Source organism: Vidua chalybeata, chromosome 3, assembly GCF_026979565.1.
Source record: "Vidua chalybeata isolate OUT-0048 chromosome 3, bVidCha1 merged haplotype, whole genome shotgun sequence".
NCBI classification, from domain to species: domain Eukaryota; kingdom Metazoa; phylum Chordata; class Aves; order Passeriformes; family Viduidae; genus Vidua; species Vidua chalybeata.
The window spans coordinates 26,256,887-26,268,622 of NC_071532.1; the positions used below are offsets into that span (position 1 = coordinate 26,256,887).

Here is an 11,736-nt window from a genome sequence, read left to right on the forward strand (position 1 = left end):
TTGAGTAATGCCATAATTTATTCACTATGCTAATGGTGCATGTGAGGATTTTCTTTCAAGGTAATTGAAATCAGGAATAAACACGAACCCTTGAGATCACCCTGTTACCCATTAATTACAAAACCAAAATATCTTTACACTGTAGAATTAATTTGCTCATTTTTTCCTGTAATGACCATATATTCTCTACAGATAGAAGCCTATACAATTTTTATAATGGACAGCAGGAGTTTTTGTGCCTCCTGATGATAAAAGTAAAGGTTTTGATTTTTCTAAAGACTAATAGAAGAATATTTCATAAATATTCAGACATAGCATGACACCTACTCAAACCTATTTCAAAGCTGAAACAAAATTGGGAAGTAACTGAGACCATGTGGAGATGCAAAATGAGGAACTGTTGCTGAATTTCTAGGTCAGGACATACAACTGTTCCCTTTCACACCTGATTCAGGAAAGTTGTCCCTGCCCATGGCAGGGAGTTGGAACAAGATGATCTTCAGGATCCCTTCCAGCCCAGGCCATGATGATTCTATATTATTACAAGTATGTTAGAATGCTTTGCTGAAGGAGTTCCTGTTCCAGTCACAGCTATTGCCACACGGATAAAGATTAAACTGAACTGCAGAACTGCACCTTGGCATCATTCCTTATCATAAATGATGCTAGAAAATACATGACATTCTTCTTAAAATGTATATAATGCCATTAGTAGATTGTGGTGTTACTCTGTGCCATCCACAGTATTTGCTGGCTCCACGTGTGGATGTGGACCCACAGTTTGCATTTCCCAAATTTTACAATTTAAGCCATTACATTCTTTGGTTTGTTTTCAGCAGGTGATTTGTGTACGATGTAGCATGGGTGTTCATATGTATGGGACAGGAGAGCTGCATTACTTTGGTAATCATCCAGAAGTGATTTTTTGAAGAAAAATTTTTGAAGAAATTTTCCATACTGGTTTTAAAGGCTGACTTTCCACAGAACATGCTTAGTTGGAAGAGGCCCACAAGGATCATTAAGTCCAACTCCTGGTCCTGCACAGGACACCTTAAGAACACACAATGCGCCTGAGAACTTCGCCCAAACACTTCTTGGGCTCTGTCAGGCTGGTGCTGTCACCACTGCCCTGGAGAGCCTGTTCCAGTGGCCAGCTGGAACCCTCTGGGTGAAGAATTTTTTCCTAATATCCAGCCTAAAACCTGCCCTGACACAGCTTCAGGCCATTCCCTCGGGTCCTATCACAGAGCACCACAGAGCAGAGATCAGTGCCTGCCCCTCTTCCCCTCACGAAGAAGCTGTAGACTGCAACAAATCCTGACTAGATTTACATTATTTTAAGCAGCTTAAGTTTTTTTTTAGCATTTCTGAATAGTAAAATTATCTATCCAATAGATAAGAATGTAAGCATTTCAGGAAAGATGATGATGATTTACTGGTTTTTTAATGGAAAAAAACCCCACCCTTCCTGAGGACCTATGAATATGTGACTTATTGATACCTGCAGGCCCAGTGACTTGTCTAATCAGGAAGAAGGGAAGGAAAGGGAAGAAAAAGTGAAAACGCGAAAAGTCGGGAAAAACAAAGGGAAACAGCCGGCCCAGCTTCGGAGGGCGTGCCCCTCAGCCCCCGGGCGGGGCGAGGGGCGGTGAGGGGCGGCGAGGGGCGGGGAGGGGCGGCCTGGCCCCGCCCCGGTCTCGCGATGGGCTCGGGCCCCGCCCCCGGCGGTAACGGCCGTACCCGCCGGGCCTCGCGGGCGCTGTTTACGGCGGCGCAGCCAATGGGCGGGCGGGGCGCGCGGGCGGCGCGGCCAATGGGCGGGCGGGGCGGTGCGTTTGAACGGCGCGACGCGAGCGCAGGGGCCCGCGCGGCCCGGCGCGGTCCGTGCGCTGCCCGCCATGCCCGGCCGCCCCGACGACTACGAGGTGCTGCTCACCATCGGCGCCGGCTCCTACGGGAAGTGCCGCAAGGTGCGCCGCAAGGCCGACGGCAAGGTGAGGAGGAGGCGGGGGCAGCGCAGCTTTGCTACTGCCGTGCGCCCCTGCCCGGTGCCGGCGGCTCTCCGCGACACGCGAGCGAGCGGCTCCGGCACAGCCTCTTCCCCCTGCGCTGCCCTGGCCGCTGTCCCGGTCACTCCCCAGGGTGTTTCTGCCTCCGCAGATCTTGGTATGGAAGGAACTGGACTATGGCGCGATGACGGAATCGGAGAAGCAGATGCTCGTGTCGGAGGTGAACTTGCTGAGGGAGCTGCGGCACCCGAACATCGTGCGCTACTATGATCGCATCATCGACAGGAGCAGCACCACCCTGTACATCGTCATGGAGTACTGCGACGGGGGAGACCTGGCCAGCTTGATCGCCAAGTGCGCGAAAGAAAGGCACGTGAAATGACCTTGTGGCGTGTTTGGAATGTCTTGGGCAGTCCAGAGAGAAGGGAAACTTACTTTGTAACTGCTGAACAGGTTCAAGTTTTAAACCCTTTCGACCCTACGACTCTTCTCAAATATGAAAGGTTTTGTACAAAGTTACAAAGCGACGGGAACTGTGCTATTGAATGCATCACCGGATTGGATGTTGGTGCTGAAGTAGTAAGAAACCCAGAGCTCTCCTGTGAGGCAGAAGCTGTTGAGGGGTTTCTGGCTATGAATGGTCTTCCCCATGAGTAAAACTTCCGGGACCCTGGGATTTATGAGAACGCCAAAGTGTTTGGAAGGGAGCAGTGATTTTGAATGCAATGTGAAGAGCTATTTTATCTGCCTATATATAAAGCTTGGAGAGACATTAAGTTGATAAGGCTTCACCTTATCTTAGACTTAGCATCCTACTTAAGTATAGTGTCAGTTTTCACATTCTTAGCTCAAACAAGTACATGACACGACCTCTTACTTTGTGAGGATAGTCTAAAATAGTTCTGTAGCTGCCTGCCAGTATCAGTGTTTTCATTTAAGGAAGTCTGTGTTTAAAAACCAGCCCGATTTTGTATGTTGCTCATTTTTAACAAGCGGCAACATATCATTATCTTGAGTGATCAAGGGCACAGATCTCATCACAAAAGCATCAAATTGATTTTTTCAAAATGCTGTGTGTTTGTTAGATGGTATGGAGGAGGAAAGAAATCTGCAGGGATTCTGCAATGAAAGCCTCAATGTCATCTAACATATTTGCAGTGATTTTTTTAATCAGTTTTAAAGGTAGAATATGTAGATGCCTGTTGCTGATAGTGCTTATGTGAGTGGTGTTTTATGATAGTACTATTAAAAAGTTATGGAACTAAAACTAGCAGTGACTAATCAAACTGATGTGTGTTCAGAAAATCCATTAAACAATGTGTTCATTTTTCAGGCATTTCTTGGATGAAAGCTTTGTTCTCCGAGTGTTGACTCAATTAACGTTGGCCCTGAAGGAGTGTCACAGACGGAGCGATGGTGCAGTCACTGTGCACCGAGACCTGAAACCAGCAAATGTCTTTCTAGATGGCAAACAGAATGTGAAACTTGGAGACTTTGGACTGGCTAGGATATTGCACCATGATACCAGCTTTGCCACAACGTTTGTTGGCACTCCATATTACATGTCTCCAGTAAGACCCTTCTGTACATTATCTTCCCTTTTGCCCCTCCAAGGTGTGCTGTTTTGGTCTCGGAGTCCATGAATGTTTGGGAAGTTTTAATGAAGCCTTATTGGTCTTAAATGCAGGTGACTTTTTTCATAAAGCATATGTGCTCTGGAAGCAAGGTTATTTTCATCTCCTTTCTTCCCCACACATTCAACTTCCTTCTAATAACAGTTGCTCTTCACTGTGTAAGCTTTGTTATATTCTTGGGACACTAGCAGTGTTGGAGTATATTGTTCCTGAAAAGGAACAGGGAAGTTAGAGAGCTTTTGTGCTTCATACTGTTAAGGTAAAGCGCTTATTAAATTATCTCCTAATGGTAGGATTTTAAGTTGTAGTGGAAATGAGTAGGAATGACTTATTTCCCTGATACAGGGCACTTTATGTGGGAAAGATTAATGTTGACTGAAATAGAGTTGCATGAATGAACCATGTCTTTGTTAATAAACCTAAGGTTGTTCTCTTTCTTTAGGAACAAATGAACTACTTGTCATACAATGAAAAATCTGACATCTGGTCGCTAGGATGTATTGTGTATGAATTATGTGCTCTCTCGTAAGTATCGTAGTGTGATAACAAATGTGGAAACATCATTGCTAATGTAGACGTGATTATATTTTGTATAGATGAAAGCTTAAAGGTTTCAGAGACTAGTGCTAGATTTTTATTTCTCTATTGGTCTTGACATTAGATAGTCAAAACAAACCTTGACTGCAGGTTTTTTTTCATAGTCTGATACTTTTTTTCCTGAAAATAAGTCCTGTAAAACTAGTGAAAGAATCCAAGAAAAATTTTCTTCTTCAGGCCTCCATTTACAGCTTTCAACCAGAAGGAGCTAGCAGAAAAGATAAGGGAAGGGAGGGTCAGGCGAATACCATATCGTTACTCAGATGAGCTGAACGACCTTCTCAAGGAGATGCTGAATGTAAAGGTAAGAACCAATTACTAATTTTTCCACCTATAATTTGAGCTAGTACTGAAATACTAGTTTTTCTTCTCAATTATGAAACAAACCTACCTGAAGTAGTGGTTGTTATCACCTTGTCACTGGCAGTGTCACTTGTTAGAGGGCGGAGTCTGCTCTGAGTCCATCAGAGCAGCAGCTCAATTGTCATGCCAGGGTCATAGGATGCCAAAAGGTGGCCTCAATATTGGCTTACATGGGTAAGCTTCAATAAAGCATGCAAGCTTATTGAGGCCTTATAACTTCAGGGTTAAAATGGTTCCAGTGTGTTCAGGAGCTGGAAGGGGCTGTTTTTTCTTCATTCTGGGGATTGCTTTATATGGCTAATGTATAGCTTGTTCCCCACGGCTGGTGTGGAGGTGTTGAGAAGAACATGGCAGGGGCAACAAAGCACCCAAGCCTCCAGCAGGCATGGATTGGATTGTTCAACAGTGTTAGCTGAGGAATCTGCTGGCAGCTGCTTCTGCAGGCTCACCCACCCCCTTCTGACTCTGCTGGGAGTGGGTCCCTGGGGTGGGCAACAGAGTCTTGCAGCTCTGGATCTGAAGGCTGGTAACAGCCTCCTTCCTTAGCTTTTATCATCCTGCTGTGCTACTGCTTCCTAATTCCAGTTTTCTCCAATCTCTCCTGCACTTTGTAGCACCTCAGCTGCTCTTGCTTGGAATTCTCTGGCCTTAATGTTTCTTCTTACAGGTGGAACCTGTTGGTAATGCCTTTCCTTTTCCTAATTTCCTTTAGGATTACTGCCGACCTTCTGTTGAAGATATTCTGCGGCACCCCTTGATAGAAGATGTGGTGACAGAAGAACAAAAACAGAATTCTGATAGAAGAGGCTTGAGACCATGGGAGCCAGAAAGGCTGCAGTTCTCAGATGCTGCAGTGAATGAGCTGAAACGGAAGGAGCAACAATTACAGGAGCGAGAGCAAGCCATTAAAGAGAGAGAACAACGTCTGGAGCGTATGCTATTCCATTTTGGGAAGGGGGTGGCAATGGGATTCTGATTCAGTTGGAGGAAGAAAAATTAGGCAGTTTTCACAAGCCTCATTTTAATGCACTAGGATGCTGTAGCCCTGCATTCACCACTAGAACTGGGTCTAAAGACCAAAACAAGAATGCTCAGGGCTTACTCTGCTATACTAGCTTCTTTTTTAAGTTACTAAGATAGACTTGACAGTTTAGATATGGAAATCTGGTTTGTGAAGATTATTAAACATGAGTGGCAGTTAGGAAAGTGTACAGAAATGTAGGGTCTGTACTGTGCAGTGTAGGTTGTTTTTCGTCCACTGTGTAAGTAAACATTGCCTATTCTAACATGTACCCAAAGGTGAGCCTGATGCTGGAGAAAAAAAAAATCTTTGAGTAAACTGTCAACTGCTTTTATAAAAGCTGCACTCCACAGATAGCTTACCTGTGAGTCTATAGATGGCTGGTCCTCAGGTGTTGGCATTTCCTGCCCACGTGAAATATCTCTACATATGCAGTAGGCTCTGCAATACATTTTTTAACCATATGTATTTTTTATCTGAGCCTGAATAACAGTTGCTGCTGTTGTAAGCAGGGTGTTTAGTCATAGCTGAATTATAATATCTGGTATATAAATATTTAAACCTGGTGTCATGTGTGCCATGAGTTAATGTGCAGAATAGAAAGTTGCTATCTATTTGTTGTTGCAGACCAGAGTTTGGAACAAAAGCGTGCCTGGCATTTCAGAGTACTTGTCAGTGTTTTATTAGTGTACTGATAAAGGTGTATCTACACAGCAGTTACCTTTGTTTAGAGCCATAGAATCAGAAGTGTGGGTGCACCTGACTGGCTGTTACTGCTGTCTTTCCCTGTAAGAGAAGCCCCCCATGCACAGTCACTCTAACATTTACGTGATCATGCTGCAAACTACCATATTTCTGCTTCCAGAGAGAGAACGGGAACTCTGTGTTCGGGAGAGACTGGCAGAGGACAAACTTGCTAGGTATCTTACTAACCTATAATAGACTATATTAGAAACTCTACAGTCTTACAACGAAAAGCTTAAACTTCTCTTCCCAACCAGAGCTGAAAGCCTGCTGAAGCGGTGCAATCTCCAGAAGCAGCAGCGGGAGGTAACGTGCGCGGAAGGTCCAGGTATGCAAATACTCAAGAAGGCACTTGCACGGGTCGATGTAGGCTGGTGTGACCAGAAGAAAGCCCCTTGTGCTCAGCGTGCTCGGCACAGTCCCCTTGGGGCAAGGCAAAGCCCAGTTATGGCTGCAAGGTTGAGAAGAGACTTTTGATTTTCTGCTTTGCAAAAGGACTTAGAGTGATGCTCAACCATAAGCCTGAGTTAACATTGTTTGCACTGCAGTCTTGTGCTGTCTGGGAAATTAGGTTCTTGTGGTGAGCTAAGGGAAGCACCTTCTTGTAACCCAAACCTTTCTCAGAGCTGCACTTATTTTATGTATGTATGTCTTTTTACAGACCTTTGATTTAGTTAATTTTAATAAAATTGCACATGTCTAATAAATTCAGCTTTCATTAAACTTCCAAAAGCTTCAACATGGCAAATATTACTTGTTGCAAGGGACCCAGCTGTGACTGGTGGGTGCATCATATAAACTATGAAGAATACACATGACTATTATAGAAAGAAAGAAAAACTCATATTTGAAAATGTAGTAAAATACTTCCTGACTGCCTCTAGTCCTGTTTTATAGTAGTATTTTATACTCATTTTGCCCTTAGTTGTTCATTCTTTGCTATCATAAGGGTATCATCTGTTAATTGCTCCCATCTTATTAAAATAATATTCAGGTATCTAAAATGCCTTTTTAAAAAGTGGTAGGGATAGTGAAGGGCTGGGTCAGAAGTAGTACTCTAGAACAAAGACATGTGAACACTCTTTAACATGCAGTAACACTCTCTTCATTTAGCTTTGGTCTGATAAAGCAAGATAAGCATGTCACTGCCTCCAAAGCAAATAAAACTGAAGTAGCTTTTTTTTTTTTTCCAAGAAATGCCTATCAGAGCAGAAAAGGACACAAGTAAAATGCCCCTAGAAAGTGAGTGCTTCTTGAGCTGTATCTAACATTTGTCAACTTTGAGAATTCCACCCGTCTCGCAACATCTTGTCTGACATCAACACATTAAAGAATTTGAGAACAAACTTGCTTTTGGCTTTCTGATGTTGCATCTAAAACTGGTTGACTGAAGGCAAATGAGCTTCAGCTCTTACTTCTGTTCTCTTCTGCATTTCCCACCCCTTTACATGATATTTTGACCTTACCAGGCATATTAGTTTTTGAGGATAGGCAAAACCAGTTTGGGTGGTTACTATCTCAAGCTCAATAAGCAGCAAAGTGAACATAGTTATTATGAAACTAACCAAATTTTGCAGTATCTGTAGAGCATGTGCTTTGCTGCTCTTCTATTTCATTCCATGGTGCTCTTGTAACACTGTTTCTAAAATTATGCCTATTCTATACAAATGGACCAAGTGTTTGTCCAATAGTGGTACTGAGTGCTTGCTTGTGTTTTCAGTTGCTCAAATATTGCTGTATTTTTCACAACTGGATTGCGTCTCACACATCTCTTAGATCCCTAATTTCTTCTAGAAGTCCATTGGGTGGTTCACTTGACAATAAAATGGAATACCAAAAATCCTGGTTTTTAAGACGGTGTCCTAGACACTACCCTATTTTTACAGGGATGTTCTGATTCTTAGTGAACCATTTAATGTTACAACAGCTCTGACTTACACTAATGAAGCTAAAAAAATGCTGAAATAGTTGCTGGCTTTTAAAATTCCTTCTTGCTCTTTTGTGCTTTTTGCGTTCTTGCTATAGTCTCATAAATTGACAATTAACGCTTCAGTGTTGAGATTAGAATAGTTAGACCATTGATTAAATAAAAATCACACCTTGAAGTTGGGCCTTGTGAAGTTGGCTCTTATGTGAGGCAACTCAGCTGTTATAATAGTTTTTGATGGCAGTTTTTCTACTCTTGAGTAAATAACTGCCCTTTGATGGTGGCATGCTATAGGATATGCTCTGAAAATTCCTGTTCTGGAGGCCACAGTGAAAGTAGCTTGTTAATTTTTTATTCATCTAAACTCATTTCTCTTCAAGTCAGAGCCTAATTTGTACCCCAGTGACTTAATGCAAAGATAGAGTTGGAACAATGGGGGTAAAGTACAAAGACCACTGGCCAGGTTGAGTCTGCCCCTGCTGCGAAGCAAAGACGAAATTTTTCAGTAGCTGAAAAGCTGGAAATTCATTCTGCATTTTCTTTTGGAACTGCTTTATGTTACTGTTTAATTTCTGTCCTTCAGAAAAAACATGTCTTCTTTCCTTAATCAACTAATCTTTCTGTAGGTATTGGGAGGTGCACCCTAAAAACTACTATGGCATATATCCTTTTACCATGATCATTTAAAAGGCTTGTTTTCAATTTTTTTTCTCAAAAAATGGAAAATAATTGTTGCTATTAACAGAGATGCATTTAATTAGATCATGTAAAGCCATAGGTAGATGACAAAATGGGCACCAGGGTTAAAAGCAATAAATGATGGAAGATGCACTAATGCAGTACTTTTTGATTTCTTAAGATAACGCACTCCTGCTTCCCCTTTCTACAACCAAGAAGATCTCACACTCTGATGGAAGTGAAGAGAAAGCTGTATCTCATAATATGGAAAACTATTTCCTTTCCAAAGGGAAAAGCTCTGATCTCAAAAGGCGTCTATATGCTGCAAATCTACGGGCTCAAGCACTGGCTGAACTGGAAAAAAACTATCAATTAAAGAGCAGACAAATCTTGGGCATGCGTTGAAACTGTAACAGATATATTTATCTTTGAAAAGAAGATTAAATGTATAGGCAGATACTTGTGCCTCCCTCTCTTAAGTTAGAACCTACTGAAAAAATTATTTTAATAGTTGTAGAAACTCTTCATTTATGATAGGTAGTTTATGACAAATGCATTAGATGCTATATGATGAAAACAGGTACTTCTGATACCAAATAAAACAAACTGAATTAATTGTGTTATTAAAGAAAAATATTTTGGTCCTCCTGTTTAGCATACTTTACTCTTCTGAAAATATAAAGAATTAATATATGTAAATTATTTGTTTAACATCTGATATGAAAAACTTTTCAGGTGAAAAATGTACAGAGATTCACAGTCTGTAGGTTAAAATGCTCTATGTAATACACAGTTGTTGATAAAGGAAGTGTTGATATTCTGTATATATGGGAAAACAATGCCTTCTTTTCTGCACTTGTTAATATTTTTTAACAAAAGAGCACAAAGATTTTATGCATCTCTTCCTACTTAGTGCTCTATCAAAGCAGGTTACTTTTAATGTTATGTTTTGATTAATGTGTGGGATGGGTCAGAATAACATAACTTCTGAGTTTATATTACTTTCTGCCTGAGCAGCTGAATGCCTTGTCCATCCTCCTACAAGGCCGGTGTCAGGGCACAGCATTTGAAATAACACCTTCTTTGCATTGCCTTGAAACTGTGTTATAAACTGTTCCCTTGAGACTGCTGTCCAGGATGGGACACCATCCAGTGTATTAGCATCTGGGTTTTGGGGTGGGGCAGTTGTCCTTTAAATAGTAAATCCTTATTTTCTTGAAGCTTAGGAGGTATCTCCATCTTACCCTTAACAATTCTTTGCTCATGTAGGAGTTGCTCACTTAAGGTGGTGTAAGTTTCATGCACTCAACTCATGAATTTTAAAATATCCTTTGAAACTATAGTGTCTGGCATATGTTTTATATAGAGATTTTTTTTTTCTCTTTGGATTGAAATGCCATAAAACATACATTCTTACAAAACAGCTTGTTTTCAAAACATGTTTCCTTATTGGGCTATGAATGTTATCTGAGGAGATATTCTAGATGGTTTTTACTTCATGAGAGAGAATCTTCTTTGAAACATCAATCTAATTTGACATACTAGATCATCTTAAAGGTCTCTTCCAACCCAAATCATTCTGTGATTTGCAGATAAAGAAGTACTTGAGTAACCCAACAACAGATCTGCTCTGGCAGATTCTGAACAACCCAGCAGAACTTAACATTTGTTTGGAGAGTGGTTGCTGTTTTCACCGCAACTTTGCTTAAAAGAATTAGACATAACTATTTTTTGTTTGCTGATCTAAAACTACCAACATTTTGGTGGGCATTCCTCAGCAGTAGGTGTGATAGAAATGTGCCATGTGGGTTAGTGCAGCTTTCCTCTGCATTCTTTCATATTTCTGAAGCTTCTCACACGTATGTGGAGGGTAAATCCCTGCTTTGTCACCATGTTTGCACACTCAGGTTTTTCTGTTCTGTGTCTGAATCACTGCATTGCACTGCAATGCAGTTCTGGCCTTCGTGTGGATCTTTATGGCTTAACCCATAAAACATTAAAGGGTAAGATACAGTGGTGTCAGTACAATTGGAAAAAATACAAAGGATTCAAGAATGTTTTGTCTATAAAATGCAAGTATCAATGAAAGGAGGAAAACAGGCAGCCAAGAAAATACTGATTCATGAAAGACCATATTCATAGAGTCACAGAATGGTTTGGGTTGGAAAGGACCTTACAGATCATCTGGTTCCAACCTCATTACCATGGACAGGGACACTTCACTAGACCAAGTTGCTTAGAACTCCATCCAGCCTGGCCTTGAACACTGCCAGGGACCATCCAAGAAACATCCATAATGTCTCTGGGCTATCTGTTCCAGTGCCTCACCACCCTCACAGCAAAGAACTTCTTCCTAGAATCTAACCTACTCTCTAAAGTGAGAGTCTAAACCAACTGTCTTGCAGTTAAAAGCCATTCCCCCTTGTCTTGTCACAACGTGCTCTTGTAAACAGACTGTCATCTTTCCTGTAGGCTCTGTCCAGGTATGGGAAGGCCACAGTTAGGCCTTCTCCAGGCTGAACAATCCCAATACTCTTAATCTTTCCTCATAGGGGAGGTGCTCCATCCCTCTAACCATCTTGTGAAAGGGATGGCGTTTACAAACGCTTTGCTTTTAACACAACCAAGGTAAGAAAATGGCTCGAGAGCATTTTTTTCTCTTGGAACACACGTTTCTGTATTTAAAAGTAAAATGCCTTGAGAGAGTACTGTCTGCGGCTTTCCTCTTCCTTTAATACTTCAGTAACCTCAAGATGGCACTGT

General features: G+C 41.7%; 1 protein-coding gene across 3 annotated transcripts; it reads left to right on the forward strand.

The window, feature by feature from the left end:
- Nucleotides 1-1,832: 1,832 nt before the first annotated feature.
- Nucleotides 1,833-9,432, forward strand: NEK2 (NIMA related kinase 2). Of its 3 annotated transcripts, XM_053938603.1 has the most exons (10): nt 1,833-1,994; nt 2,161-2,378; nt 3,343-3,580; nt 4,086-4,168; nt 4,418-4,544; nt 5,316-5,535; nt 6,490-6,544; nt 6,626-6,696; nt 7,563-7,610; nt 9,155-9,432. In XM_053938603.1, the coding sequence occupies exons 1-10, from the start codon at nt 1,899-1,901 to the stop codon at nt 9,376-9,378; spliced, it is 1,380 nt and encodes a 459-aa protein (XP_053794578.1). In that variant the 5' UTR covers nt 1,833-1,898; the 3' UTR covers nt 9,379-9,432. The 3 variants fall into 3 exon arrangements, with proteins under 3 accessions (XP_053794578.1, XP_053794576.1, XP_053794577.1); XM_053938601.1 differs by lacking the exon at nt 7,563-7,610 and having other exon boundaries at nt 1,834-1,994; XM_053938602.1 differs by lacking the exon at nt 9,155-9,432 and having other exon boundaries at nt 1,834-1,994; nt 7,563-7,718.
- Nucleotides 9,433-11,736: the final 2,304 nt, after the last annotated feature.